The sequence below is a fragment of the Perissodus microlepis genome, chromosome 23 (assembly GCF_051167445.1).
Source record: "Perissodus microlepis isolate ML-2025 ecotype Zambia chromosome 23, ASM5116744v1, whole genome shotgun sequence".
NCBI classification, from domain to species: domain Eukaryota; kingdom Metazoa; phylum Chordata; class Actinopteri; order Cichliformes; family Cichlidae; genus Perissodus; species Perissodus microlepis.
The window spans coordinates 42,940,111-42,965,286 of NC_140482.1; the positions used below are offsets into that span (position 1 = coordinate 42,940,111).

The 25,176-nt window shown below is 42.1% G+C and overlaps 3 protein-coding genes across 5 annotated transcripts; all 3 read left to right on the forward strand.

Moving 5' to 3' along the window:
- Positions 1 to 729: 729 nt before the first annotated feature.
- On the forward strand, positions 730 to 5,433 carry plaat1 (phospholipase A and acyltransferase 1). The gene is made up of 4 exons (XM_084921587.1): positions 730 to 756; positions 1,069 to 1,207; positions 3,885 to 4,153; positions 4,763 to 5,433. Exons 1-4 carry the CDS (start codon positions 730 to 732, stop codon positions 4,862 to 4,864), a joined length of 537 nt encoding a protein of 178 aa, XP_084777713.1. The 3' UTR covers positions 4,865 to 5,433.
- A 604-nt stretch (positions 5,434 to 6,037) lies between these two features.
- On the forward strand, positions 6,038 to 15,526 carry ftsj3 (FtsJ RNA 2'-O-methyltransferase 3). The gene is made up of 21 exons (XM_084921583.1): positions 6,038 to 6,236; positions 6,373 to 6,478; positions 6,988 to 7,034; positions 7,144 to 7,223; positions 7,363 to 7,462; positions 7,692 to 7,886; positions 8,010 to 8,125; positions 8,314 to 8,418; positions 8,531 to 8,631; positions 8,793 to 8,879; positions 8,967 to 9,113; positions 9,301 to 9,436; positions 9,566 to 9,759; positions 11,216 to 11,333; positions 11,481 to 11,562; positions 11,698 to 11,848; positions 12,025 to 12,122; positions 12,728 to 12,830; positions 14,443 to 14,626; positions 14,708 to 14,802; positions 14,894 to 15,526. The coding sequence occupies exons 1-21, from the start codon at positions 6,170 to 6,172 to the stop codon at positions 15,150 to 15,152; spliced, it is 2,571 nt and encodes an 856-aa protein (XP_084777709.1). The 5' UTR covers positions 6,038 to 6,169; the 3' UTR covers positions 15,153 to 15,526.
- A 536-nt stretch (positions 15,527 to 16,062) lies between these two features.
- clcc1 (chloride channel CLIC-like 1) lies at positions 16,063 to 22,599 on the forward strand. Of its 3 annotated transcripts, XM_084921585.1 has the most exons (11): positions 16,064 to 16,464; positions 16,573 to 16,680; positions 17,522 to 17,632; positions 17,776 to 17,997; positions 18,122 to 18,262; positions 18,368 to 18,467; positions 18,788 to 18,885; positions 19,416 to 19,562; positions 19,700 to 20,260; positions 21,398 to 21,424; positions 22,073 to 22,599. In XM_084921585.1, the coding sequence occupies exons 1-11, from the start codon at positions 16,333 to 16,335 to the stop codon at positions 22,166 to 22,168; spliced, it is 1,743 nt and encodes a 580-aa protein (XP_084777711.1). In that variant the 5' UTR covers positions 16,064 to 16,332; the 3' UTR covers positions 22,169 to 22,599. The 3 variants fall into 3 exon arrangements, with proteins under 3 accessions (XP_084777710.1, XP_084777711.1, XP_084777712.1); XM_084921584.1 differs by having other exon boundaries at positions 16,063 to 16,464; positions 21,398 to 22,161; XM_084921586.1 differs by lacking the exon at positions 21,398 to 21,424 and having other exon boundaries at positions 16,065 to 16,464.
- The last annotated feature ends 2,577 nt before the right edge of the window (positions 22,600 to 25,176 follow it).

Sequence of the window (25,176 nt, forward strand, 5' to 3'; positions counted from 1 at the left end):
TACTACTCTTGGACGCCTTTTCTCTTTAAAATGTTTGCTCAGTGTTGCCTATTTGGTCTGTAACCTCGATTTAGTTATTACAATATACTTCTGTCACATGACTTTATACATGTATGTTTCTGTATTTGTGGCAGCTCTCAGATGCTGATGCGGTTTTGATTTGGTGAATAATGTATGGACACTTATTTTCAATGTGTCTTGGGCACCATACATTAATAATGAGATGGATATAGCAGTTGCTCTCCCAGGCAGATATTGATTTCATGCCATCCAAGTGAAATTTTAATCAACATTAAACTCTGACCTTGGGAAATATTCACACTGTAATCATTATCGTCCAGGAAAGAAAAATAAGAGAGAGAGGGAATTAAAGACATGAAATGACAGGTGAAATATTTTTTTCCTGTGTGAAATAACCTGAGCTCAAACTATTTTCTGTCAGCTTCCCTTTTGTGCTGCTGCTATTGTGGCAGCACAGGTGAAACAAGAGCTCATGTGCGTATTGTCTGTGCGAGCTGGTGTGTATTGTACGTGCGTGTATGTATGGGTGACCTTTACATTGTGTTTTATCTAGCATTTTCTTGCTCTGGGAATTTTGTTATTTTCCCTTTCGAATCTTATCAGACTAGGAAAGGAAAGTGGAATTTCTCCATCTCTTGGTGTAAAAGCAGTTTGTATTTATCAGCTGTTCTTCCTCTCTTCTTAGAATTTGTGGAAGCATGATGTGGGATGGATAAACAACTACAAAACTCTAATGTAAGTTTGCTGGATAATGTGCGTTAGCCATGTGTGTTTTGGGGATTGAATGACAGCAGAGAGGGATACACATATGAGTGAGCGGTCACTCTAGCAGCAGTTTTCCTTATCAGTAATAATTATATAATCTGTAATCATGTAGCAGCGATAAGATTTCTCAAATCTAGTGAGAAAGGCTTCACATTTTGCAAGTGTGTTACAGATTTCACATTTTCTAAAATGACAAATATTCTATCAACTAAATATTTCTGTTATTTTTGTTATTTAAATGTCCTTTTAAGCATGTATGTCTCTCTGTGGCTCTCTGTGTAGATGGCCTCTAATGAGCTGGACCTTCCTGCCCTCTCCGGTGACCCCCAGCCTGGTGACCTCATTGAGATTTTCAGACCAGCCTATCAGCATTGGGCTCTCTACCTGGGAGATGGTTACATCATCAACTTAACTCCTGTTGGTCAGTAAAAGAGTTTCTAACGTAAAACTTGCAGCTATCCTCACAAATCTGACATAAACCTGCTTTATATTATGTTTTAGACTGAGGTTAAAAGGCTCACATTACAAACTACATCCTGATGCTTAATTAAATTAGAGAATAGTTCTCTCTTGGCTCTTGACGGAGGCGGTCGCATTCTTCTCCCTCTCCCTTATCTTTCCTGCTTGGCTTCTCATGTCTTTTGTATAGTCTCGCTTTCTAACCCTCAAAGAGTTTCTCAGTCTTGTTCTCTAAAACCGAAAGAATTATGGATTTGATCAACTGGTCCCGTAACGGAATTGACACCTTCCTGGGCTTGGGACAGCCCGATTGTCCTGCGGAGACATTTGCTGCCGGATACTCGATGGTCGGTTGCATCGTGTGTCTGGCGACACTCTCGATGGAGGACAATGAACGACATCTACCAATTCGGAACCACGATAACAGAGTTCTGGCTGATTGGAGCTGGCTCAGCTTATCGAAGAACAAGAAGCGGCTACAGCTGTTCAAAATCCCACAAGGCTGGCCGACATGACAGACGATGGGCGGGGCAGTGAGTACTCTGACTGTGTTTTGAACTCAATATGGATACGATCTTGGAGAAGAACAACGGGAATTGAGAGAATTGGTGACCAGTGACGGACATTAGACCAATTGTAAAATTGGATGCAGTTGTTCGCACTAAACCTAAACATTCACCATCTTCACTCATACGGCCATCCCACTGGCACCAGCTGAAGGCCTGCCAAGGTTGAAGCTGACTGGAACAACAACCTTCCTTCAAGGCCATCCGCGCTGATCGAAGATTGTTGACTTTTGCATAACCGGGTGAAGGGACACTTTCTCTCGGTTGAACATGGAACACGCACACACACGCACACACACACGCATGTTCACTGACACAGACCTACACTCACCCCCCACCCCTCCAAACGCCTTCGAAGCTCATGTCTTTATGTTGTGAGATGTGATGATTTATGTGCTGAGGTGTTTTTTTCTGTTCTCATACTGATCTTCCTGTTGGAGCTCAGTCTGGGGGGAGTTATTTTTTCTCCTCGTCTTTCCTCATGTTGTGCATTTTCCATTGTTATACCTCTCTGACCTGTCTTCCCCATGTGATGTTTGTCTAATGTATGTATGGTCGGAAGGGTAAGATGGTGCTGGCAAAGGTCGGCAGCCTTAACCCAATTTCCTTCGGGGTCAACCTTCAGGATCAGTAAAGTTTTATTGAATTGAATTGAATTCAAATTAATTTTAGCTTTGTTTATTTCACTAAGGTCTGGGCACTTCATAACTCCTGAGATGTCGTTTATCAAATAATTGAAGGAAGAGTGAAAGGAGGTTAAAAATTAATACAATACAACTTCGTTGACCTGTTAAACTGAAATACCCACTCTGACGCCACTGTGCAGTGACTAGTAACATGTAACATGTACAGTAACATGTAAACAAATTCAGGTATGAAAATACTGATAAATCACTGATTTGTGCATGAAATGTTTGTATCCATAAATCATGCACACATTTTTGTGTATGCACTGTTAGTAAGTGAGGGCCATTGTTCCAGATGCAGCTTTGCAAACCTAAACTCTCCTGTCGTGCTCATTTTTAGAGAAAAGAGGCTTTATCTTGGCAAACTATTCATACTGGTTCAGTATTTTTCTAGCTGTCATGAATTTTAACATTCAACATGCCAACTGAAGCCTTTAGTCTGAGATGTAGCTCTTGGGTCATCGTGGGGCTATGATGTCCACTCCTGGGAATATTGTAGGATGGTGTTTACACACGTCTGAATGCTCCAGGCCAGCAAACTGCAGAAACTTTATAGAGGTGCTCACACTTTTTGATGATTATGTGCATTTTCCAGGGAAAGAGAGAGGATGTTCTTAGTTTTTCACAAATACACCCAGAGTCCTGTAAAAATGTCCTTTTTCATAGTGAACTGCATTCACTGTGAAATGGGCTGGGATAACATATCACAATTTTCACCCCCTTTTAACCAAAACTTGTTTTTACCCTTTTTTGACAAGCGTGTGGCCCCTGTTATCTGCAGATGTTGGCATCCCCTCCCCCTGTTTCATACTTGAAAACGTCCCCATTTCTATCCGGTCTTTTAGTCTGATGGCATTAGCTGTTTCTGGGTCCAAACTCCGCTTCAGGTCCCAAAGTCAAATGAACACTGCGGTATAACTGAGCGTTACAAACTGTCTAAATTCTTTCATCTTAATAAAATGATCAGCGTTGCTGCTTTACCAGGTGTAACAATTCAGTTTAACATCCAGGCATCCATAAAAACAGAAGTTATGAAATTTAACTGAGTTTGAAGTTAGCAGGAGGTTAGCTCGCTAGTTTCCACCTAAACATGATAGAGTATGTTCTGACTGAGAGATTTAAAAAAAATGAAAACGTACAGCTCAGTTGTTCTCTTGACTGAAGTTGGTCCATTTACAGCATCCTGTGATTGCATTTGTCTCTAAACATCGGGAACCCTCACGTTAACTTTTATCGAGTGGAAAAAAGGTTAGCGTTCATCCTCCAGCTTCACTGTGCTAATGTGTTTATATCTGGTCTTTAAGTCTGGCGTCATTAGCCTTAGCCTACAGAAGAGTCTTTCTTCTCTTCCCTTTGACAATTTAAATAATCTCCTCCTTTCCCACAGATGAGAGCCAGGCAGCCGCCATGTCCAGTGTGAAGTCTGTCTTCAGCAGGAAGGCAGTGGTACGCATGCAGCTACTGAAGGAGGTAGTGGGAAGTGATTCCTACCGTGTCAACAACAAGTATGACCACAACCACACACCCCTCCCTGTCTGTGAAATCATCCAGCGGGCACAAGTCCTCATTGGCCAGGAGGTCTCTTATGACTTGCTGGGGAGCAACTGCGAGCACTTCGTTACCCTTCTTCGTTACGGGGAGGGGGTGTCTGAGCAGGTCTCTCACTGTTTGTTCTGCTTCTGTCTGGTGTGTCACTAAAAGCGACTAATAAATCCAAAACATTGGCCCTGTCATAGTCTCACATTGTCAGACATTTAAAAACATTGACCAAAGTGGCAAATCAGAGTGAACCTTAACATCAGGGATTAATCCATCCCAGGGCTCTACTATACCACTAAAATGAAAACATGATACTTTGTCCCAAAATATAACTCATAATTCTATTTTTCACCCACATATAATCTTATAATTGCTTTAATTATGACCATGTTCTGTATTGAAAACAACGACATCCAAATCTACTTTAAAGCTATGTTTAAGAGCCAAATACATCCTGCCAAAGCCTTAATCTTTACACAACAAATCAGCTTTGAATTAAATAATCAGCTCAAAACAGTTTACGGGAAAAAAAGGTTTACTGTAAATAAATGTGTTGTTGCCTGCTTCCTCTTATAAGTTAGACAAATCTGAGTTACAGACTAATGAGTTAGTCTTGTTAAGTTTGGAATCATGCTTTATTGTGAATATGCAATAAAATCAATCAGCCTCTGCTGCTCCTATTCTAACCCGCAGTCCACGCCCTGCCCCTCCTTCTTGTCTCCACAGGCTTCACGAGCCATTGGGGCCATCAGTTTGGTGACGGCAGCAGCCAGTGCCTTCTCTGTCCTGGGACTGATCAACACACGGTCCAGAAACAGGCCTTTCTGACAGCTGTAGTCTTCACTAAAGTGTTTTCCCTAAATTCATTTGGCTGTGATAAAAAATAACAAAATAAACATTGATAAAGATTTAAAAAATGATGTTATGTTTATTAACAAACCCCATATACTATTACAATATGGCCGCAGTTGCTTGTTGATCCAGTCTTTGTTGTAGGCGGGAGTTGTGAATTATTTGACCAAATTATTTTTTTTAACCCATGGAGCATTAATCATAGTTTGATGGGGTTAGGTTAATTGGTGAATCTAAATTGCCTGTAGGTGTGAATAGTTGTCTGTCTTTTTGCGACAGATGGGTGACCTGTCCAGGGTGTACCCCGCTCCTTGCCCTATAGCAGTTGGGATTAGCTCCTAAAGAGATGGATGGACAGAAATGTATCATCACCTTTGTAACTGAAAAACTATAAGCAGGACACCAGTATAGGCCAGAGTAAATACTGTGGATCCCTGTTTTCTGTAATTTCAGCAAACCAAGCATGGTGTGTAATTTTCACTTAATTAATTTTTGATCTGTAAAGAGTGATGCCATTAGATGAAAGCAAATAATGAGTAATGGAGAGTTGTTGAATGAATTAATTAGTCTTATTTTACGTTGCTCAGACTGCCATGGTAAATGGCCTGTATTTGTATAGCACTTTACTTAGTCCCTAAGGACCCCAAAGCGCTTTACACTACATCCAGTCATCCACCCACAGGTGATGGCAGCTACATTGTAGCCACAGCTGCCCTGGGGCGCACTGACAGAGGTGAGGCTGTCGGACACTGGCGCCCTCTGACCACCACCAGTGGGCAACAGATGAAGTGTCTTGCCCAAGGACACACCGACCGAGACTGTCGGAGTCGGGGCTCGAACCGGCAACCTTCTGATTACAAGACGAACTGCCAACCCTTGAGCCTCGATCGCCTGCATGCATGACAAGAACAGTCCTTCTCCCTCAATAGCAATTCATAAACATGAGCTATTTTTGTGTGTCTAGTACTAATCTTGTCCATATAACTGGATATATTTATTATTTATTATTATATTTATTTATTTAGCAGCAACGGCATTAATAATAATAATAATAATAATAATAATAATGCATTTTATTTAAGATATCGTAGTAATGTGTTGTTAACAGCAGGTGGCGAAACATGCGCGAAACTAACAAACAAATCCGAAGAAGAAGAAGAAGTGTGACGTCGTAGTCCTGCGCCGGCACGTGTACACGTGCTGTTTTCATAGGCAGAGGGGTGTTTTGAGTGTGTGACATATCTGTGTGTTAAGGTCCGGCGTAAAAGTAAAGCAGCAAATATGGGGAAGAAACTTAAGGTCGGAAAGACCCGGAAAGATAAATTCTACCACCTGGCCAAAGAAACAGGTAGAGTACCGGAAAACAACACGAGCTCGAGACTGTCGCGATATTAGCATTAGCAGGCTAAAGCTCCGATCGATATAAAGTGTGGGTTGCAGACTGCTGGCAATCTTTTAAATCTCCTTTTTTGTGTAATTTTTAGGTTATCGCTCTCGTTCCTCCTTCAAACTGATCCAGCTTAACCGTAAGTTCCAGTTTCTGCAGAAAGCCCGAGCTCTGGTGGATCTGTGCGCTGCACCTGGAGGGTGGTAAGCATCCCGTCACCAGACACGCCGTCGTGTGTGGTAACTAAAGGAAAAGAAGTAACCCCTCTGGGGGGAAGCTGGCCAGTTGACCACTTTGCAGTCTTTGGTCATTCGCTTCTGTCACATGTGAACGATCACCAAAGGTCTTTGTTATAACAAGTGGCAGCTGAGTCAGGGACAGAGAGAAGAGAAAAGAGCTACCACGTTGACAGAAGTGTTAGGGGGAGAAAGTCAGGGAAGAGGAGCTGACTGGTGATTGTACAGTTGCAGTTTGTGTAAAGTTGCATTAACTTAGGACCGTGTGTGACCAACCTCGACCTCCTCTCTGGTGAGCACGACTCTGGTTCACTATAATCACAGACTTTCTTTTGCTGTGATTACAAGATAAAATGCACGAGCCTTACAGAAATGACAATACGGTACAATACGTCATGACAGACGCGAAAACGGATAAATGAGTGATTTGTACTATGCAAAATAATCAAAGTTGAATTCAAAATCTCCTTTTCCAGGTTGCAGGTAGCGTCTAAGTTTATGCCTGTTTCAAGTCTGATTATCGGTGAGTGCAAATTTCTCCAATGATAAATGGCTCTGTTTCTGTTATGCTTCTAAAGCAGCTGTAATGCGTGTGACAATACTTCCCCATAAGAGTGGTTTCTTCTTCTCAGGTGTTGACTTGGTCCCCATTAAACCCATCCCCAACGTGGTGACACTTCAAGAAGACATCACCACTGAGAAATGCAGACAGGTGAGAAAGCTGCTGCTGTTCACAGCATCACTGAAAAAACATAAAATCAGAGATGATATTTCAACAGTAGAGATGTGGACAGCCAACGCTATGTTTGTGACATGGTTTTAACTGATGAGACACTCTTTCCGTTGTACAGTCTCTCAGAAAGGAGCTTCAGACTTGGAAAGTGGATGTTGTGTTAAACGATGGAGCCCCAAATGTGGGAGCTAACTGGCAGCACGATGCCTTTTCCCAAGGTGAGTCGAGACAAAACGTCTAGAGATCAGACTGCAGTAAAACAGCATTCGCACAATATGTCCAAAATTATTTAATTTGGTTGAAGAGGATTGTAAGGGGTTCTTTTTTGATACATCCTTACCACTCTTTGATTTTGTGTCTCTGTTGTGCCTAAACTAGTTCATGTCCATTTTCCACAGTATTTGGTATTTAAATCTAATTTTGAAATCCTCCCTTTTTCACCCACAGCTCACCTGACTCTCATGGCTCTGAAGTTGGCCTGTGAGTTTCTTACCAAAGGCGGCACCTTTGTCACCAAGGTGTTTCGCTCCAAAGACTACCAGCCTCTGCTCTGGATCTTCCAGCAGTTCTTCAAGAAGGTGCAGGCCACCAAACCGCAGGCGTCCAGGAATGAGTCTGCTGAGATCTTTGTCATCTGTCAGGGTCGGTGTCATTAGCACAACCTTGATTATTTCATTCGCTTTTTGAAGACAATAAATAATGACCTTAATTTTGACCTTGTTCTTGACTAAACCTCACCTAAACCTCCCCCATTGTCATCATCAGGTTTTGTTGCCCCGGACAAAATCGACAGCAAGTTCTTTGACCCCAAGTATGCATTCAAAGAGGTGGAGGTGCAGGCCAAAACTGTGAAGGAGCTGATCCCTGTAAAGAAGCCAAAGGCATGTATACTGACAAGTGTTTGGTCACGATAAGCATGTCAGAGCTGGCTGCGATTGCCTGTTATGAAATTTTTAGCTTTTAAACACTTTGTTTTATTTATCAGTCACAAGGTTTAAGACTTACTTTAAGGCACATTTGAGCCCAGAAATGAACCATCAGTGGTGAAGCAGCTCTTCTTCTGTTGCAGGCGGAGGGATATACAGATGGAGATCTGACCCTCTACCACAGTTTCACGGTGACCGATTTTCTGAAAGCCGAGAACCCAGTCGACTTTCTGGGAAAAGCCAGTGAGGTGAGCTTTTTTTGTTTGTGTGTGTGTGGGAGGGGAGGGGTCTTTGAGACAGTCCTGTTAAGAATAAGAACTAAGAAGAAAACTCGTGCTTTTCTTGCTCTGTCTCATTCAGATCACCTTCAACAATCCTGATCTGGAGTTTCACTCAGCAACCAGCAATGAAATAAAGGAGTGTTGTCGTGACATCAAAGTCCTGGGCCGCAAAGAACTCCGGTGAGCTTTTCCATCTCTCACTCGCCACGTTTGTGCTTTAGTAAGCTGCTGCTGCTTTACTGTGCTTGCACATCACATACATCAGATGGTGTGAGAACGTGTTGTAGCATGAAGTGTTGTTAACACGGGCCGTGTTTGCGTGTCTTTTCTCACGTTTGCAGCCTGCTGCTGAACTGGAGGTCCAAGCTGAGGAGATACCTAGCTAAGAAACTGAAAGACGAGGCTAAGCAGCTCGACCAGGAGATCAGGTTTAAAAAAAGAAAAGAAAAAGCAGTTTAAATATTAAATCTTTGTTAAAGTGTGTCACACATAAATCATCTCTACATTGTTTTTAGCTTAAGCTCGGATGAAGAAGGGAGCAATTCAGAGGAAGAAGCAGGAAAGAAGGAGGATGAAGAGGAGGAGGGTGAGGACAACGAGGAGGAAGAGATGGTGAAAAAGCTGGCAGAGCTGAAAGCTGAGGAGGTGGCTGAGCTCAAACGGTATGAACCGCTTTAGTTTTTTGTGTTTTCGGTGACATTAATTCCTCATCTTTCCTACTTTGTCTTGATAGGTGCATCTTGCCTTAAAGAGAAGCAACACTTTACTTTTAGTTTCACCTCTCTTAGCTTTTGCCACGGATGCAGTTGTAGGGGCAAACCAAGAAACTTTCTCTTGCTGATTTGGCAGGAAGAAGAGGAAACTGCTGAAGGAGCAGCGGAAGCAGAGAGAGAGAGTGGAGCTGAAGATGGATCTACCGGGTGTGTCCATCGCCTCCACTGAGGACTCGTCCTTGTTCTCTCTCGTCTCCATCAAGAAGAAAAAGGTAAACGTCACACGCTGCTTCCCAAAAGCACCAAACTCAAGATCAGAATACCGCTGATTCCCACAGAGTTCAAGTACCACGAGCTTTATCACTGAGAAGCGGCTTCATGTTAATTTCTCGGTCCCTCAGGTGCTTGTTGACATATCAAAGGGGGACATGAAGGCAGCGGACACTCTGGTAGATGAAGACGATGATTTTCACCTCTCCGATGAAGATGGCGATGATGCAGATAAAATGTCACTGGCATCTGATTTGGATGACGAGGATCTGGAAGAGGTGGAACGGCGACAAAAGGAGCTGGAAAAGAAAGCACCAAAAAAGAAGTAAGAGGCCATTCAGAGCAAAAGCACTCTGAGGCCCTGGTGATGTGGTGCCTGGCTCTGTAGGAATTCTCTTTAGAAAGGTGTTAAGCACTGAATAGCATGTATACATTAGGGCTGGGTATCGTCACTGATTTCTAGAATAGATTCTATTCCGATTCACAAGGTCCTGAATCGATTTGATCCACGATTCAATTCAATTCGATTTTAATCTGGGAAATTTTGCCTCAGACAGTCAGAAATATTATAATTCAGATCAGTACATTTACATATTTTTGTATCTATAAAAAGGAAGCTGACACTTTCCAGACTTTATCAAAGGTGTGAGCATCACAGCAGATGCCTTTGTGTCAAAGTAGCTGAAGATAAAACACAGAAAAACATGAAGGTGATTTTCCTGGCCTGGATTTTATAAAAATATTCTGCAGTACATCAAAAATGAAAGAAAACCATTAATCAACTTATGAAAGTTACCTCTGAAGTTACAGCGGTTTTATTAGAGACACAGCGTTTTGCATTTTGTATAATTTGAAGCCTGTTGAACGGCAGACATTAGGTTTTCTTTTCGGAAGTAAGTAAAGGGAAAAAAAAAAAACATCGGCCGACAGCCTGTAAACAAGGTAGACTTGTGCGTAACAAGCAAGCGAATAATGCAGAAAACAGATTTCAGGGATAGACGGGAAACTGTTCTTGAAGTACAGAGAGAGAGCGAGAGAGAGAGAGAGAGCTGTGCATGAAGTGTGATTTTATCCTGGTGGAAGCAAAACAGCAAAAGTCAGAGGGAGTCCATGACGATGTTTATGTGAAGCTTAGTTTGGATCTTCTTTTGCTGCTGGTTTGGTCAATATTGTTTGGAGAGAGACAAAACTAACAGCTCTAGAATCACCGCAAAAAGGGCGTAAACACAAAGCGCGGACCCGCCAAAACATCAGAATCAGCGAGCTGTCGGCTTTCAGCCCCGACCGTGTCCGTGCCATCGGGTGAGAAAGTCACATCTCTCTGATTCTGATCTGCGGGTCGGCGCTTTGTGTTTACGTCTTTGTGCAGAAGCCGTGTTCCTGCTCTCATTTACTGTTTTAAATGTTTGGTGGTTGTCAAAATTTTGTGACGTTTCACCTGAGATTCTGGAATTTTGGGCAAAATACATTTATATAAAAAATCGATTCAGGATTTTAATGAATCGATATCACGTTATCCAAGCCAGCATCGATTTTAATCGATGAATCGATTATTAAAACCCACCCCTAGTATACATGTTCAGTGAGTACAAATTTATTTTTTTTAGCAGAGTTGGTCTCAAACTAGACTGATTTACTAGAATTGTTATTGTCATTCCACAAGTTTGATGCTTACTGTTTTTCCCTGGAAGCTCAAGTCTATTTTTTTTTTTTTTACCAGAAAGAAAGCCCAACCTTTCTAGAAGAGCTCAAAGTTCACGATTCATTTCTGTGGTTTTCAGAGTAAAGTTTACCAACCAAGAGGAGGAGGAGGATGAAGAGCAGGATGGTGGCTTGGTGGTGGAGCTAGAGGGAAAAGATGAGAAGATGGAGCGACAGGCCGACCTGTGGTTCAGCAAGGTATGTGTTTGACTCGTAACGCAACATCTAAAGCTCAGGTATTCTTCTGCTGCACCTGTTCACTGTGTGATGTGGCACCTGCTTCCTACTTGATTTCTGATCTTTCACCGTGCTTTGTGTGTAAATGTGCTGATGTTGTACCCGTAGGGCATCTTCTCTGAGATCGGCCTCGAAGGAGACGCAGAGAGCGAGCTCAAACAGACCGAGTGGCTCCGGACTAAACAGTCAGGTGTGAAGTGTTTCTCCTCCTCGTGTTCATGTCTTCACACTCACACGTTCACATACATGTTATTTTTCACAGCTTTAAATGAAATTGTGTTTGTGAGGGGCTAGTAGGTATCCTTGTATGTATTCTTCCTTCTAGGAAAAGGCAAAAAGAGGAAAGCTGAGGAAGACATAAAGGAGGAGGAGAAGCAGCAAGAAGCTGCTCTGCCAGAGGAGGAAAAGGCAGGACCATCACTGGAAGCTGCAGAGGAGAGTGACAGTGACTCGGATGACAGCAGTGATGATGAAACGTAAAAGCACATTAAGTGTGGCTCTCTTTAGTCCAGTGTGTTACATAATTAATAAGCTTAGTTTGATTGCGTAACTGAAAAGAAATCTGCAATATTTCCAATTTCTTAAAACTGTTCTTAACAGCAGATGAACTAATGCTAATATACAGGTAACATGTTCATCGGTTTCCTTTTAGGGAGATTACCAGAATGAAGCAGGCCCGGGGGGCTGGTGGAGTATCAGGAGAGGTTGATGATGACGGCGACTTCCAGGTTGTTCCTGTCGAAAGTACCAGTGAGTATGACAGTGAGGTCGTCAGCATCCCCAAACACTTCTCGTCATCATCTAAATGTGGCATATAAACATTTCTTTATTTATGCACATTTGGGCTCCAGAACAATTGACAGAGCTCATCTTATGCCCTACGTTTGAAGCCCTACAAAGAAACTATGCTTTTGCCAGGCAGCACATAATTCTCCGATCTTCTAAATTGTTTGCTTGTCAGTTTTCGAGTGCTGAAACTCTTCCTCAGTGCATCTTTGCACTCAGTGGTGAACCTTTAGTCTGCCATCTTCAGGAAGAGTTGGTCAGTTTTCATGCTTGGTGAGCGCCCCCTGTTGCACGGTGCTGCGTGCTGGCACCCATCCATTTTGGTGTTGCACCTCTCAACTCTTTTGTAACCTGAAGTATTGCACTGCTGCTGCCACAGCTGGGTTGAAAACTCATTTGAATAACCCGCATGGTTTCCAATAAAAGTGCTCTTAAGTTACATAACATGCACCATTGCATCTCAGCAATATTTGATATGTCTATATGTCCTATCTCATGCTTTAGAGCTTATATTGTGTTTTTAGCCTGTGTGTGTGTGTGTAACTCTGGATGACTGACTGTTTCTTTAGGTAAGAAAGCTAGAATCCTGAGTCCAGAAGGCCTGGCACTCGGCACTCAGATCGCTACATCTAAGAAGAGGGCAAGGGACCTGGTGGACAGCTCCTTCCACAGGTGTGTGTGCTTTGGATCTTTTTCCATTACAATCCAGAACTAGCAAATGTCCGTGGTTGTCATCATAGCGATGAACTCTGCTGCCCGTATCATCACCAGGACCCCTTCTGTCCACCACATCACTCCTGTCCTGCAGCAGCTTCATTGGCTCCCGGTCAAATATCGCATCAATTTCAAAATACTCTTGTACACATTTAAGGCTATTCATCATCTCTCTCCTCCATATCTCTCTGACCTGATTAAGATCACCGCCCCATCTCGTTTTCTCAGATCATCTTCTTCCCTTTCACTCTCCGTCCCTTCCCCCCGTCTTGTAACCATGGGGAGCAGGGCTTTCAGCTGCTCTGCTCCACAACTCTGGAATTCCCGACCTCCTGATTTAAGAAACATCTCTTCCTTCTCTCTCTTTAAGTCCAAACTCAAAACCCACTTGTACAAAATAGCTTATCCCACATAACCTCTCCACTCTCCTATTTTATTTGTTTGTCTTATGCTTTTATGATTCTGTAAACTTCTTGCTTTTATGTTGCTTTTATTCTACTATGTACAGCGACCTTGAATGTTTTGAAAGGCGCTTTCAAATAAAATGTATTATTATTATTATTAATGCTGCTGAGCGTTCTGTGACCTTATTAGTATACAACACGAACGCTATAACAAAGGTGGATGTCAAAGTGTTGATGCACCTGGGAGGGCTGTTCTATATGATGAAATATGTCGGATGACGACAGGAAAATATCTGTCGCTTCATGTTACGCGCTATCGTTTGTTTCGTGGTGTCACAAAAAACCCCGTATACGGCAGTATCTTGTTTTTCTCTTCTACCACCTACGCAAGAATCACGTGAAGGAGTGTGGAGAGGGTTTATGGATGAGAAGAAAAGAGCCATCAGGTGGTCAAAATAAACCTTGGGCTCAAACGTTAGAACAGGCTTTTCCCTGCAGCACGCCATGTAATAAATACTCAAGAAGAAAATGGCGGCCGTTACAACTTATGTCTAAAAAAATGTAGTTTTATGTATTGTTTAAAACACTCGACTCCAGGTGCACGACGCCCACACTTCACACAGGTCGAGTTGCCCGAGATTCACAGAATTTACAGAAAATGCACCGTTTTGTGATTTATATCGTTGTCGGGATGAGAAATTGTTATATGGAGATTTTGATCAAATGGCACAGCCCTAATACCTGGTGCTCCGTCTGTGGCTTTTCGGCAGACTCTGGGACCATGGCGTTGTTTTTTGGGGGGTTTTTTTGTAGCCATTTCGGGTTTCAAAAAGGGCAGTTTTGATTTTTTGGAAGGAGACGCTCTCGCGACTCATCGAGTGACGCCACTGACCAGCTAATCGGTGGCACGCACTCTGACGGCGTCACATTTTAGTACCTGCTCGGATTGCTTGGAACCCCAGTCGAGCAGTGGTACCAGGTACTATGACCTAAAACTTTGCTGAGTCAATCCCAATAGGTACTAATGGAAAAGAATCTGCCTTTCAGATTGCTGATTGCATCTAACGATGCGTATACTCGGGTTAACATTTGTTTTCGACAAATAAGGCTTAAACCTGCTGGAATAAGTGAAGATCACGAATAACACCTTGTGTATGCCGTTTCAGGTTCGCCACCTCTGACGAGCCGTGGGAAGTACCGGAGTGGTTCCTCGATGATGAACGGAAACACCGGAAGAGGCCGGTGCCGGTCACCAAGGAGATGGTGGAGGAATACAAACAAAAATGGAAGGAGATCAATGCTCGGCCAATCAAACGAGTTGCTGAGGCCAAGGCCAGGAAGAAGAGAAGGGTAAAACACTTGTAGCCCGAGGAGCTTTTCGAAGTAATCGGTGTATTTCCGAATGTATTAATTCCGCCGTTTCTTTTCAAGACGTTGAAAAAAATGGAGCAGGCCAAGAAGAAAGCAGAAGCGGTTGTCAACACAGTGGACATCTCTGAGAGGGAGAAGATGGCTCAGCTGAAGAGGTATGTTGTCACATCTGTGGGGCTGTGAAGACAAAACTAACTGGCTGTTTTACCCAGGAGAAAATTTCAATACTGTTTGTGTTTCTTTCAGTATATACAAGAAAGCCGGCTTGGGGAAAGAAAAGAGAGAAGTAACATACGTTGTGAGCAAAAAGGGCGCTGGGAAGAAGGTGAGACGGCCTCCTGGTGTCAAAGGAGTCTTCAAGGTGGTGGACGGGCGCATGAAGAAAGATTTGCGGGGAATGCAGAGAAAAGAACAACGCGCTAAAGGAGGCAAAGGAAAGCGCGGAAAGGGACGACAAGCTAAGGGTGGCAAAGGAGGGGTGAAGAGTGGTAAAGGGCGGAAATGAAAATGCATTTGAGTTTCTGCTTGTCGTTATTATTATTCAACTCCCTGGACTCGTGTTATAACTGAGCATTTGTGGAGCTTAGTGAACTACGATGGTTCAGTTTTGGCTCCTGTATCACAGACAAAATAAACATGAGTCTCTGTTTTGGAACCTTTGCTGAATTTCTTAAAGCCCTGGAGACCTCAGACATGTCTGGGAGATATGACATCCAGGTTTTATGTATACGTCTTTGTGAAGATGTAGCTGATTTGCCTTGAACCCCCTGGAAGGAAGAGGATTCACTGAACAGCTTAACTGTAAAATGCAGTAAAAGTTTATTGATAAATGTTTGTCTCGTGTAAATACCAATCTTTGCAATAAAGTTTTTGTGCAGATTGGTTGTTCAAGCATTTTACAAAAAAAACATTTCATCCTTTGTCTAATGCAGCCACAGCTATAAAAGTGCAAAAACATCTGTCTTAGACTGCACAGGCCAAGCAGGAAGCGAACTCAACCTGATGAATGACCTCTTTTCTATTTCAAAAAGGCGCGAGTACTTCCTGAAGCCTGACCTGCACAGAAACATCTGCTCAGTGTCCTCGGTCATGCTGGATGCTGGAGAAACACTAACGCTGCTGTGACCTAAATAAATAAACGACATTTTTAAAATTTCCATTACCAAATTGTGTGCATCAATGCAAGTGTAAGAAAGCAAATCTGCTCAAGCACTTATTAGGATTTCTAGTACCTGATGATTATCTGTATTTCAGTTTGTGTAATTGTAAAAAAATGCTCCTGTATGTTTACTTATGAAGTTGCATGTGTGGTTGAGCTGATTTTTAATATCAATACTACGGCTTTACCAAAATGGACTGTTTTCTTTTCTTCTTCCCAAAACTACATTACCCATGAGCCTTCAAACTTAAATTGCGTCACGCGGTTGTACAGTAAAGCGATTCCTTTTGTGCAAAGGTCTGTTTTGTTGTTTTGTTCAGTATAGACGGTTTAGTTTTAATATGTGACCCACGCCTCAACCTGTCATATTACCTTAAACGTCACGTTTTATTCAATGAGTCTAAAGTTGCTTTAAAAATTAGCTTTAAACTTAGCTAACGTTGCTAGCTAAAGTTGTGCACACCTGTGCTTGCTTTCACTGTAAAGGATCTAACTCTGGTTCGGAGCCTGTCTTCTCCCGGCCAGGATGTTCTTTATTGCTTTGTTGTGGAGCCTGTCGCTCACTGCCGTGGGCCAGCAGGAGGACAACGAGTGGCTCGACCCTTACGATATGCTCAACTACGATGCTAGCACCAAAACGATGAGGAAGCCTACTGAGGTTGGGAGATTGTTTACTCTGACCCAGCTACATTTGACACGGTTCTGATCACTGTGAAGACGTTGTGTTGTCCAGCTCTGACATTAAGAGTGTGTATTTGCATCGCAGCCAGCAAGCTATGACAACGTGGGCACTAAAAGAAGAGAGTACAATCAGGACTCTAGCCAGACCGAGCTGACGTCCTGCAAAGAGCAAGTGGAGGACTTACAGAAACAGGTTGGTGTTTTGAATAAGAAATCAGGCACAATGCATATTCATATTTTCAACATATAAGTTTTCCCCCATTCAAATTGAATGAGTTAATTGAAGGTGTAGAACTGAAAAACAATTTCCAATTTGTCTAACAGTATTTAGGCTCCAGGCTTATTACTTTCTTCTCATTGTTAGCACAATTGTTGACACGTTTTACACTCCTGAGTCAAGCTCTGCGTTCAAGCTTAGAAAACAATTTCATGTACCTTTTTAAACAGAATTGTGTGGAAGGTTTAAGGAGTCTGGAAAGTTTTTTTCTGAGGGACTTTTGAAATGTAGCCTCTAAAAAGAAACTAAAGTATGATCTGAGGATCAGGGATAGGACTAGCCGCACTCTAAGCCTCTCACTTTCTATTAACTAGAGTCAGACTTACAGATACTGGACCATCAAGAGTATCAGGACATTACCATAGTAAAAGTCAGGCTGTTACTATGGTGTCATCACATAGTTAGCCTATCACATTCGATCACATTTTATGTATACATGTGCACTCGCTGTGCATGTTTTCTTAGGTACACCTTGTTAGTCCTGTGTTGGAGCCGCTTTTGCATTCAGAGCTGTCTTATGTTCAACAAGGTTCTGGAAACATTTCAGTTCCACCACATCCCAAAGGTGCTCTATTGGCTCGAGATCATCACTGAATGTACAAGAAACCAATTATACATGATTTGAGTTTTGTTACTACTTCTAGAACAGCCATCAGTGGGTCAGCAACAAGACTCGGGTAGGCTGAGATGTTTAAATTATGGCGAAGTGTGCCAAGAAGATATCCTTCATATCGTTACACCACCTTCCTTCATTCAGAATGAAGATCAAAAGAAGACGATCAAGCTCATCTCACAACAGCCAACATGCAGTCCAGTGTTCAAGCGATTTCTGAGCAGACTGTTGAAGGAAATACAAAGAGTGGGTGTGGTAGGTGGTCATCTCATGTTTTATGGTGAATTATGAGATTTTAGTTGAACATATTGTGCCATAATTTTTATTCTCTGGTTCAATAATTGGCCAAGTGTCATAAATATTGCAATTTTAAGACACTTGCTCTAATTTCTCCCCAGCCCAGTGACTCCACAGATGTCTTTTTTGATGCCAAAGTCAAACTGTCCAAACAAGCCATGACAGAGATCCAGACACTTCTGGAGGGTGAAGACAGATGGAGAACAGGCGCTCTGGACAACGCCATCAGTCAGATACTCGTGGACCTTAAACCGCATGATTATGAGGCCTGGAAGTGGCGATTTGAAGACACCTTTGGGGTGGAGCTGGACACAGTATTAAAAGTAAGTTTTTAGTAGCTTTTACCTCTGGCTTCCTTCTATTCTGACTCTTCTTAATGCTTCTACTGTGCTTTAATGGTTTCTATTTTCTGTAACCACTCAAACTGTACTCTGCTCTCTCCTCCAGATCGGGTCATTTATCCTGATTATAGTAGCCATTATCAGCACCGAACTGTGGACAACGATCTCCTGGTTTGTGCAGTTCCGACGACTGTTTGCCGTCTGCTTCTTCGTTAGTATTATCTGGAACTGGTTCTACCTGTACAAGGTAAATAGGAGCTCCTGCAGCTTTCAGTGGTTTCAGTTTAGCTGTATTTCAGTGCTTTTGATTGTAAAATACAATGTTTTTAATAAATATGTATATTTTGTTCAGATTGCCTTTGCTGAGCATCAAAATAATATAGTGAAGATGGAAGGCTTTAATGCAAAATGCACTGGGGTGAAGAAAATTGACTGGAGTGACAGTTTGAAAGGTATGCAATCACCAAGCACGAACAGTCACGGCATTCTGTGAAAACCTCTTGCATCTAAAATATTAACTGGCTGAGAAAAACATTCCTTTTTAGAGCGTATTAAATATTTTTTAGAGCGTATTAAATATCATTTTGAAATACGTTTCACTGCACAGCCATGAGATGGAGAGGAATTTAAGTCCTTGTGGAGTCATTGTGCAAACTCTGAAGTCTCAGCTGCTTTAACAGTTTTAGACTCCAGCATTGCTGTTTTGCATATATTAAGCGTATTTGGCTCATAACGTCTGCCTAAGCTTGGACCTGTATTTGGTATTCTGCAGAGTGGTTTAGAAGCACCTGGACTCTTCAAGATGACCCTTGTAAGAGATACTATGAAGTTCTTATGGTTAATCCCATCCTGTTGGTACCTCCAACCAAGGTAGGCCACTCTTTGGAATGTCTGTTAAGGGTTATTGAGGTTTTGCGGACACATCACCACTAAACACATGGTTTTAATTTGGCTGCCATTTTGGACATGTGACAAATATGTTGACAGCGTAGAAGTGAGCGAGTAAGTTGCCAGTCACACACTGCCCACGACCATACGACAACCTCCAGTTGTGAAGTAAAAAGTACAAATTTTGAAATTGCATTTTGAAACATCTTGGCTGCAGCACTGAAGCACAACTTTTGCTTCCATGTCCAGTTTGTGTCACACTTTTTCAAGTTGTGCAACTGCTCGGCTATTAGTTGGCAAGTTGTTGCAGACAAAACGTGAAAAAAAACAGCCACTGTGGCAAAAACCAAACTTGTCACCAGGAGGATTTTGGTACAGCACCTTCTTTACACCGATTTTACCCAGCAACCAGTCTACCTTGTTCTAACTGCTATATATTTTTACCATGCCAAACTGTGTTCCTTGGTATGCGCTTGGACTTTGTTATGACCTAGACATCCTTCCCTTTTTAGGCAATCTCTGTTACCATTACGACCTTCATCACAGAGCCACTGAAGCACTTCGGACAGGGAATCAGTGAATTTCTTCGAGCGCTCCTCAAAGATCTACCAGTTACCCTGCAGATTCCAGTCCTGCTCACTATCGTGATTGCCGTTGTGGTACAAATTGTCCCCTTTTTCACATTAATTCACATTATGGAGCTTGCTTTGTATACACAGCATTATTTGCATTAATAAAGCAATACATTGTATGTCTTTGCTTTGTATAAATAAATATATGTTTGACTCTTCTACAGGTGTTCATGTATGGAAGTGTGCAAGCAGCCTTCCAGCATGGCATCATGGCACCTCTACGCCGCCCTCGAAGGGATCCACCACCACCAGAGCTGGAACAACCGCAAGCTCAACCTCGCCTCAGGATTGAGGACTGCAATCATTTTGCAGGAGGGGATGCACCTCAACAGCAACATGCCCTAAGGTACAGAGCTGATGAAGCCAGATTAAACAGGAATGACTTGCATCAGAGGAGACCCAACAGGCAGTGGGTCGAGACTCTAGGAACTGCTGAGGATGAGCCGGACGCTGAGCGGGCCAAGGAAGTTCCTGAGGCAGACCAGAATCCGTCTGTTGAGCCAGATTCAGAAAACCAGCGGGGAGCAGAAGAACTGCCACCAGCAGCAAAGGATAACAGCGTTGGTGAAAACAAAGCCAAATTGGAGCCAAAAGCTGCTCGGTCAGATTCGTCTGAGTCGAAGAATAAAACTTCAAAAGGGAATGAGAACCTTTCTCAAGATCAACCAGACAGAGATGTTGCACTGCTCAGACCTGAGCTCCCAGACGTGCAGCCTGTCGATGAGGTGAGCACCCCCCCCCTTTTTTTTTTTTTTTTTTTTTTAGATTTTTGTTTATATTCATTAGGGCTGCCACAAACGATTATTTTGATAGTCGACTAGTCACCGATTATTTTTGCGATTAGTCAACTAATCAGATCATGCATCCATTGAATGTAAAACCTGCAGCTTATTGCACCAGCATGCATCTGCTCTTATATATCATTAGCTTACAGCTTTAAGTGTTTCAGGTATGTGCTAACTAAAAATAAAGAGAAGATGATAGTTTATTAAATTTTAATGAAATTTGTAGATTGTTTCGGTGGAGTTTAATAAACTCACCGCAGTATATTCTCGAGCATCTCACACTTCTGATGATCAGTAGTCTGCTGGACGTTTATTCAGCTGTGTAAAAACTATAACTTTAATCTCAGCCAAACCGATTTACTCAGGAACAAATAAAATACTGAAAAAAAAGCCAAACAATAACATTTTCAAGTTATCTAAGTGACTTATATATATTTAACCTGAGTAGCGAAAGAGGGCGGTGGGTTTGAAGACGATTTGCCGGGAGTCCGCTTCTCTCACGGGCTCTAGTGAGCCTTGCCCCCGGCTAGCTATCGAGCTAGTGGGTAACAGACGTCTCCGAAAACGTCGGAGCGCTTTTGAAAATATGTGGTGTCTTAAAAAACTGAGCAGATATTTGAAGTTTACACAGCTACATTCTTGCCTTAAAATACGTTAAACGTTTATTTTGTGACCCAGAAAGAATAATAAGAGTAACATTAAAACTAACTAGCTGCCGCCATTGTTGGAAACTGAGCTGGGCCGCGCTATGAATTCTGGGACACAGCTTCTTCTTCTTCGGGGTTTAACGGCAGCTGGCATCCTTGTACATGCAGTGCTGCCATCTTCTGTTTCAGTCCGTTATTACACTCTTAAATCCTACTACTTATTCCTGCGTCTTTTGGGATCTGACAAAGCTTCAAAAGACGCGTCGACTATTAAATTAGTCGTCAACGATTTTGATAGTCGACGTAATCGTGACTAGTCAACTAATCGTGGCAGCCCTAATATTCATCCAACCAAATTAGACACACAGCAGTGGTTTTTAACAGAGACTAATGTTGTTCTTATTTTTTTAATGCACTCATGGACGGGAAGGTGAATATTCACATGCAACATAAATTGGTAACAAAGTATTTAATGACATTAACATTTCATTTTTCCTGCATTTTTGTCTTTTTTTTTTTTTTTTTTTTCTCTATACCTGCTGAGTTTGTCTTAGTTTTGTTAATGTAGAGCCAGTAATGCGTTATCATTACTGCTTTTTTTCTGCTTTGTATATGTTAGATTTCTGTTGCTACCACACCACTGACATTTGTTTAACAACAGTGGATTTCAATCCTGGTGAGCTTGATGGAGCTCTCTCAGTATACGCAGCAATAAAGTGCATGTCAGCGACTGTATCTTCATTACATCGTTTTGTTTTTTTCATTTGAGGACGTTTTGCAGCAAATAATTAGTGGCTTCATAGTTGTATAGTTTACACATTTGCAAGTTCCCTGGTTTGATCCAAGGAGGAGACACATTTGATGCTGATGGGTAAACAGCTGTATCAAATTAAGCATGGAGCTACCCGCTGTGGTAACTAAAATGATAACTTTGAACTCCAAATGTGTTTAACGTTTTGTGATTATTATTATTATCTTTATGTAGTTGAAAATCTCTTAATGGCTAAATTTTAAACTTTGGTTTATGAGTGTATTATTTGCTGCTAAAAGGTACTTTTTAATATGTAATTAATTTGTAATGCATTTCTGTTCTGTTTCTCTGCAGCACCCAGAAGCCTCACTTGAAGACTCCTCACTGCGACGCTCTGTAAATTTTAAAGCTCCCGTCCAGGAGACTGGTGGAAATAATGAATACATCTGACTGACAGATGTACAGATGGTGTTAAAGTGAATTAACAGGATGACGGGATTACCACCACGCAGTGTGGTTGTTTGCTGCTGTGCGGTCACCTGTATGTGGCTATCCATGAGGAACAACTGCTCGGGATAATTGTGTTTTCCTGGTGAATTCTGATTTCCCGCTGGCAAAATGTTTGGGAAATCATGCAGCACCAGGCTGGAACAGTGTTGTTTACTCAGTTTGGTGTTCCTGTGTGCTTTTTGGTGTCTTTCGAATCGTTGTTAAAATTGGAACTGTATTTGACAAGCTGTATAATAAGTCGGTGCTGCAAATTAAAAAAGATGTTTTGAATTTTTAACTAGAGCCTGACTGAGGATACATTTTTGGAACTGTTGGGGACTTTTAAGGAATAAAAAGTTCTGAATATGTGGAAATAAATACACTATTACTAATGTTGTTTGTCACTGGGCTTTACGATATTTTTATGTTTATTCTTTTGAAGAAATGCTACCACACATTTTGGTTTTGCTACATATCATTGATGAATAACTGGCCATCCAGCAATCCATGTTTTGTGCCAGCTGCGCTCTCACTTGTTCTGTCGGTGGTGCTGGTTTAACCCGATGATGCGGCGGGGCGGGAGTGCCATCAGCCGGGTATGGTCGTGCGCGCTCAGTCTTTCCGAATGGATATTTTTGTAGCGCAAATGTATTTTTTCAAATTCCTTCAGCAAAATACAGAGACCCAACCTCACAACGATCAACAGTTTTATAGCTAGTCATTTTAATTGTTTAACACTCATTCCTCAGCATCACTTTCACATGACCGCCGACGGAGTGGCGCATGTCGAGCGGAGAGGGGGCGCATTTGGAAAAGAGCTCCACGCCTCGGCCAGATTTGAGCTGGTCATCCTCCTCCAACATCTTTAACCTTTCCAAAGTTTTCACTCTTCCACTCTTTCCGGCTGGCGGAGGAAGAGGGCTTGCAGGGAGTTGCAGAAAAAATACGCCTGCATCGTAATTAAGCAGGTGTTGTGCCAAAAAGTGATTGCCTGCCAAAAACTGATTTCCAATGTTTCCCTGTATTTTTTATGTCTAATATCTTTACGTATGTTGGTAAATAGACTTCGGTGACCAGCGTTTACAAAGGTGTTATATATAGAATTAAAAAATTGTCTGTTTTTTCAAGTATCTTTTCAACTCTGTGTTATTGTACTTACATTATAACCAATCCAGTCCTTTATCCCCACTTAAAATATTTTTACAGAACTATTGTAATATTTGCTGCCATTTCTGCTGTCCTCTTGGCCAGCTTACTCTTACAAAAGACATTTTTAATGTTAATGAGATTTTTTTAACTGCATAAATAAAGGTTATATAAAAGTCACTGCCAAAACCTGATTGCGCCTTCTACCTTGTTACATGAATGTTGTTTGTGGCTCAGTATGACTTTGTGTCATCCATGAGGGATGCATTTCACATATGTTTCACATATTATAGCCCAACAAGTTACTTATAGCAGTTTAAATATCACTTTTTGACAAATACCGGAAATCAGTTTTTGGCAGACAATCACTTTTTGGCACAACAGGGGCTATGAGCACACATGGGCTGTATCCCTAGCCAGCGACCGCACGTACGGTGCGTAATAGAGATTGAAAATGTGACGTCATTCTGGGGTGAAACCGCAAAGGATTCTGGGAACGCGTGGCAAGCGGTACTAGCGCACACAAAAATGGCAAGAAGCTGTTGTATTATTAACTGCAATCAGTGGCGTGTCCAGACTGGCCACCCCAAAGGTAAAACAATAAAATTCAATCAAATATCAAATGTACGATTATGTTTTCACGGTGAAGCTCAGATATCCGAGTGTAAGTGAATGCAGCATCGGCTTCTGCACTATGTGCATCGTGTTAGCAAACGTAGGAGAGCCAAGCACGAAAGACGGCACCGCAGGAAACAATTTTTTGGTGAAAGAAAATGAGGACAGAATAAATGTCCCGGTAAGTAATATTAAGTTTGTTGAGTTTAGTAAACTTCGGTGAAATTAGAATACCAAGGAAAAAATAACACTTAAAGAATTATTGCAGCCGTGGAATATTTCAGACAGTATGCTACTGAGGGGAGCTAACATAAGAGTTATGAGTTATAAGATATAATCTAAGTCGTAACATTGCTGTATGGAGCTGCAGATTTCGTTGCAGGTTAACATAGCTGGACTGGCCATCGGGCATACCGGGCATATGCCCGGTGACTTATTTTTTATTTTTTTTTGTAACAGCATGAACAATGAGAGGTGGTGGATTGGCCAGATGCAGGTTGATGAGTAAAAATAACTCAGTTGTTTGGTGGTGGCTATGGCGGGGCTTCCACAGAGGCCAGCAGGTGGATGAGGGAAGGGGAGGCAGGAGGAGAGCCCCGAGGCAGCCGCCAGTCCGAGTGTCAGGTGAACTGAACTTCAGGTAAGAAGTTATGACCTGCAGTCTATCTGGGTCAGATATAAACCAAGTTCAGGTGGAGTTTATTTTCGTTGTGCTGACTTTTTACAGTCAGTTACAATAACTCGTACTGCTACTAGCTAGCATGACGGAGTTTCTATACAGCTGGGTGGGTGCTATGATGTTACTGATAGTAAGCTTTATTTTATTCATAAGTTTAATTAGTAGAGTTGCCAACGGCTCCTTAAAAAAATGGAATGGTCCCTCATTCAGAGAAAATATTACACATTTCGTATTGAGCTGAGAAGAGACGCAGTTTGTCCCGTACTTTCGCTATAATGAAAAAAGACACAAAGCTGGAGTTATTCTGTCGTTACGCTGCACAGCTGCCTCTTCTCTCATTCTCTCCCCCTGCCTCTCCTGTTGCTACTTCAATCATGAAACTGATCAATGATCAGCTGATCGGCTTTTCTCTCTTGTTTGTTTAAGAGGAAACCAGCAGATGTCGCGCTAAACAACAGCAGCACGTTTAAGCTTGATCAGCTGTTGTTAGAATTTATTTAATATTACTTTCTAGTATCAGCTGATGTTT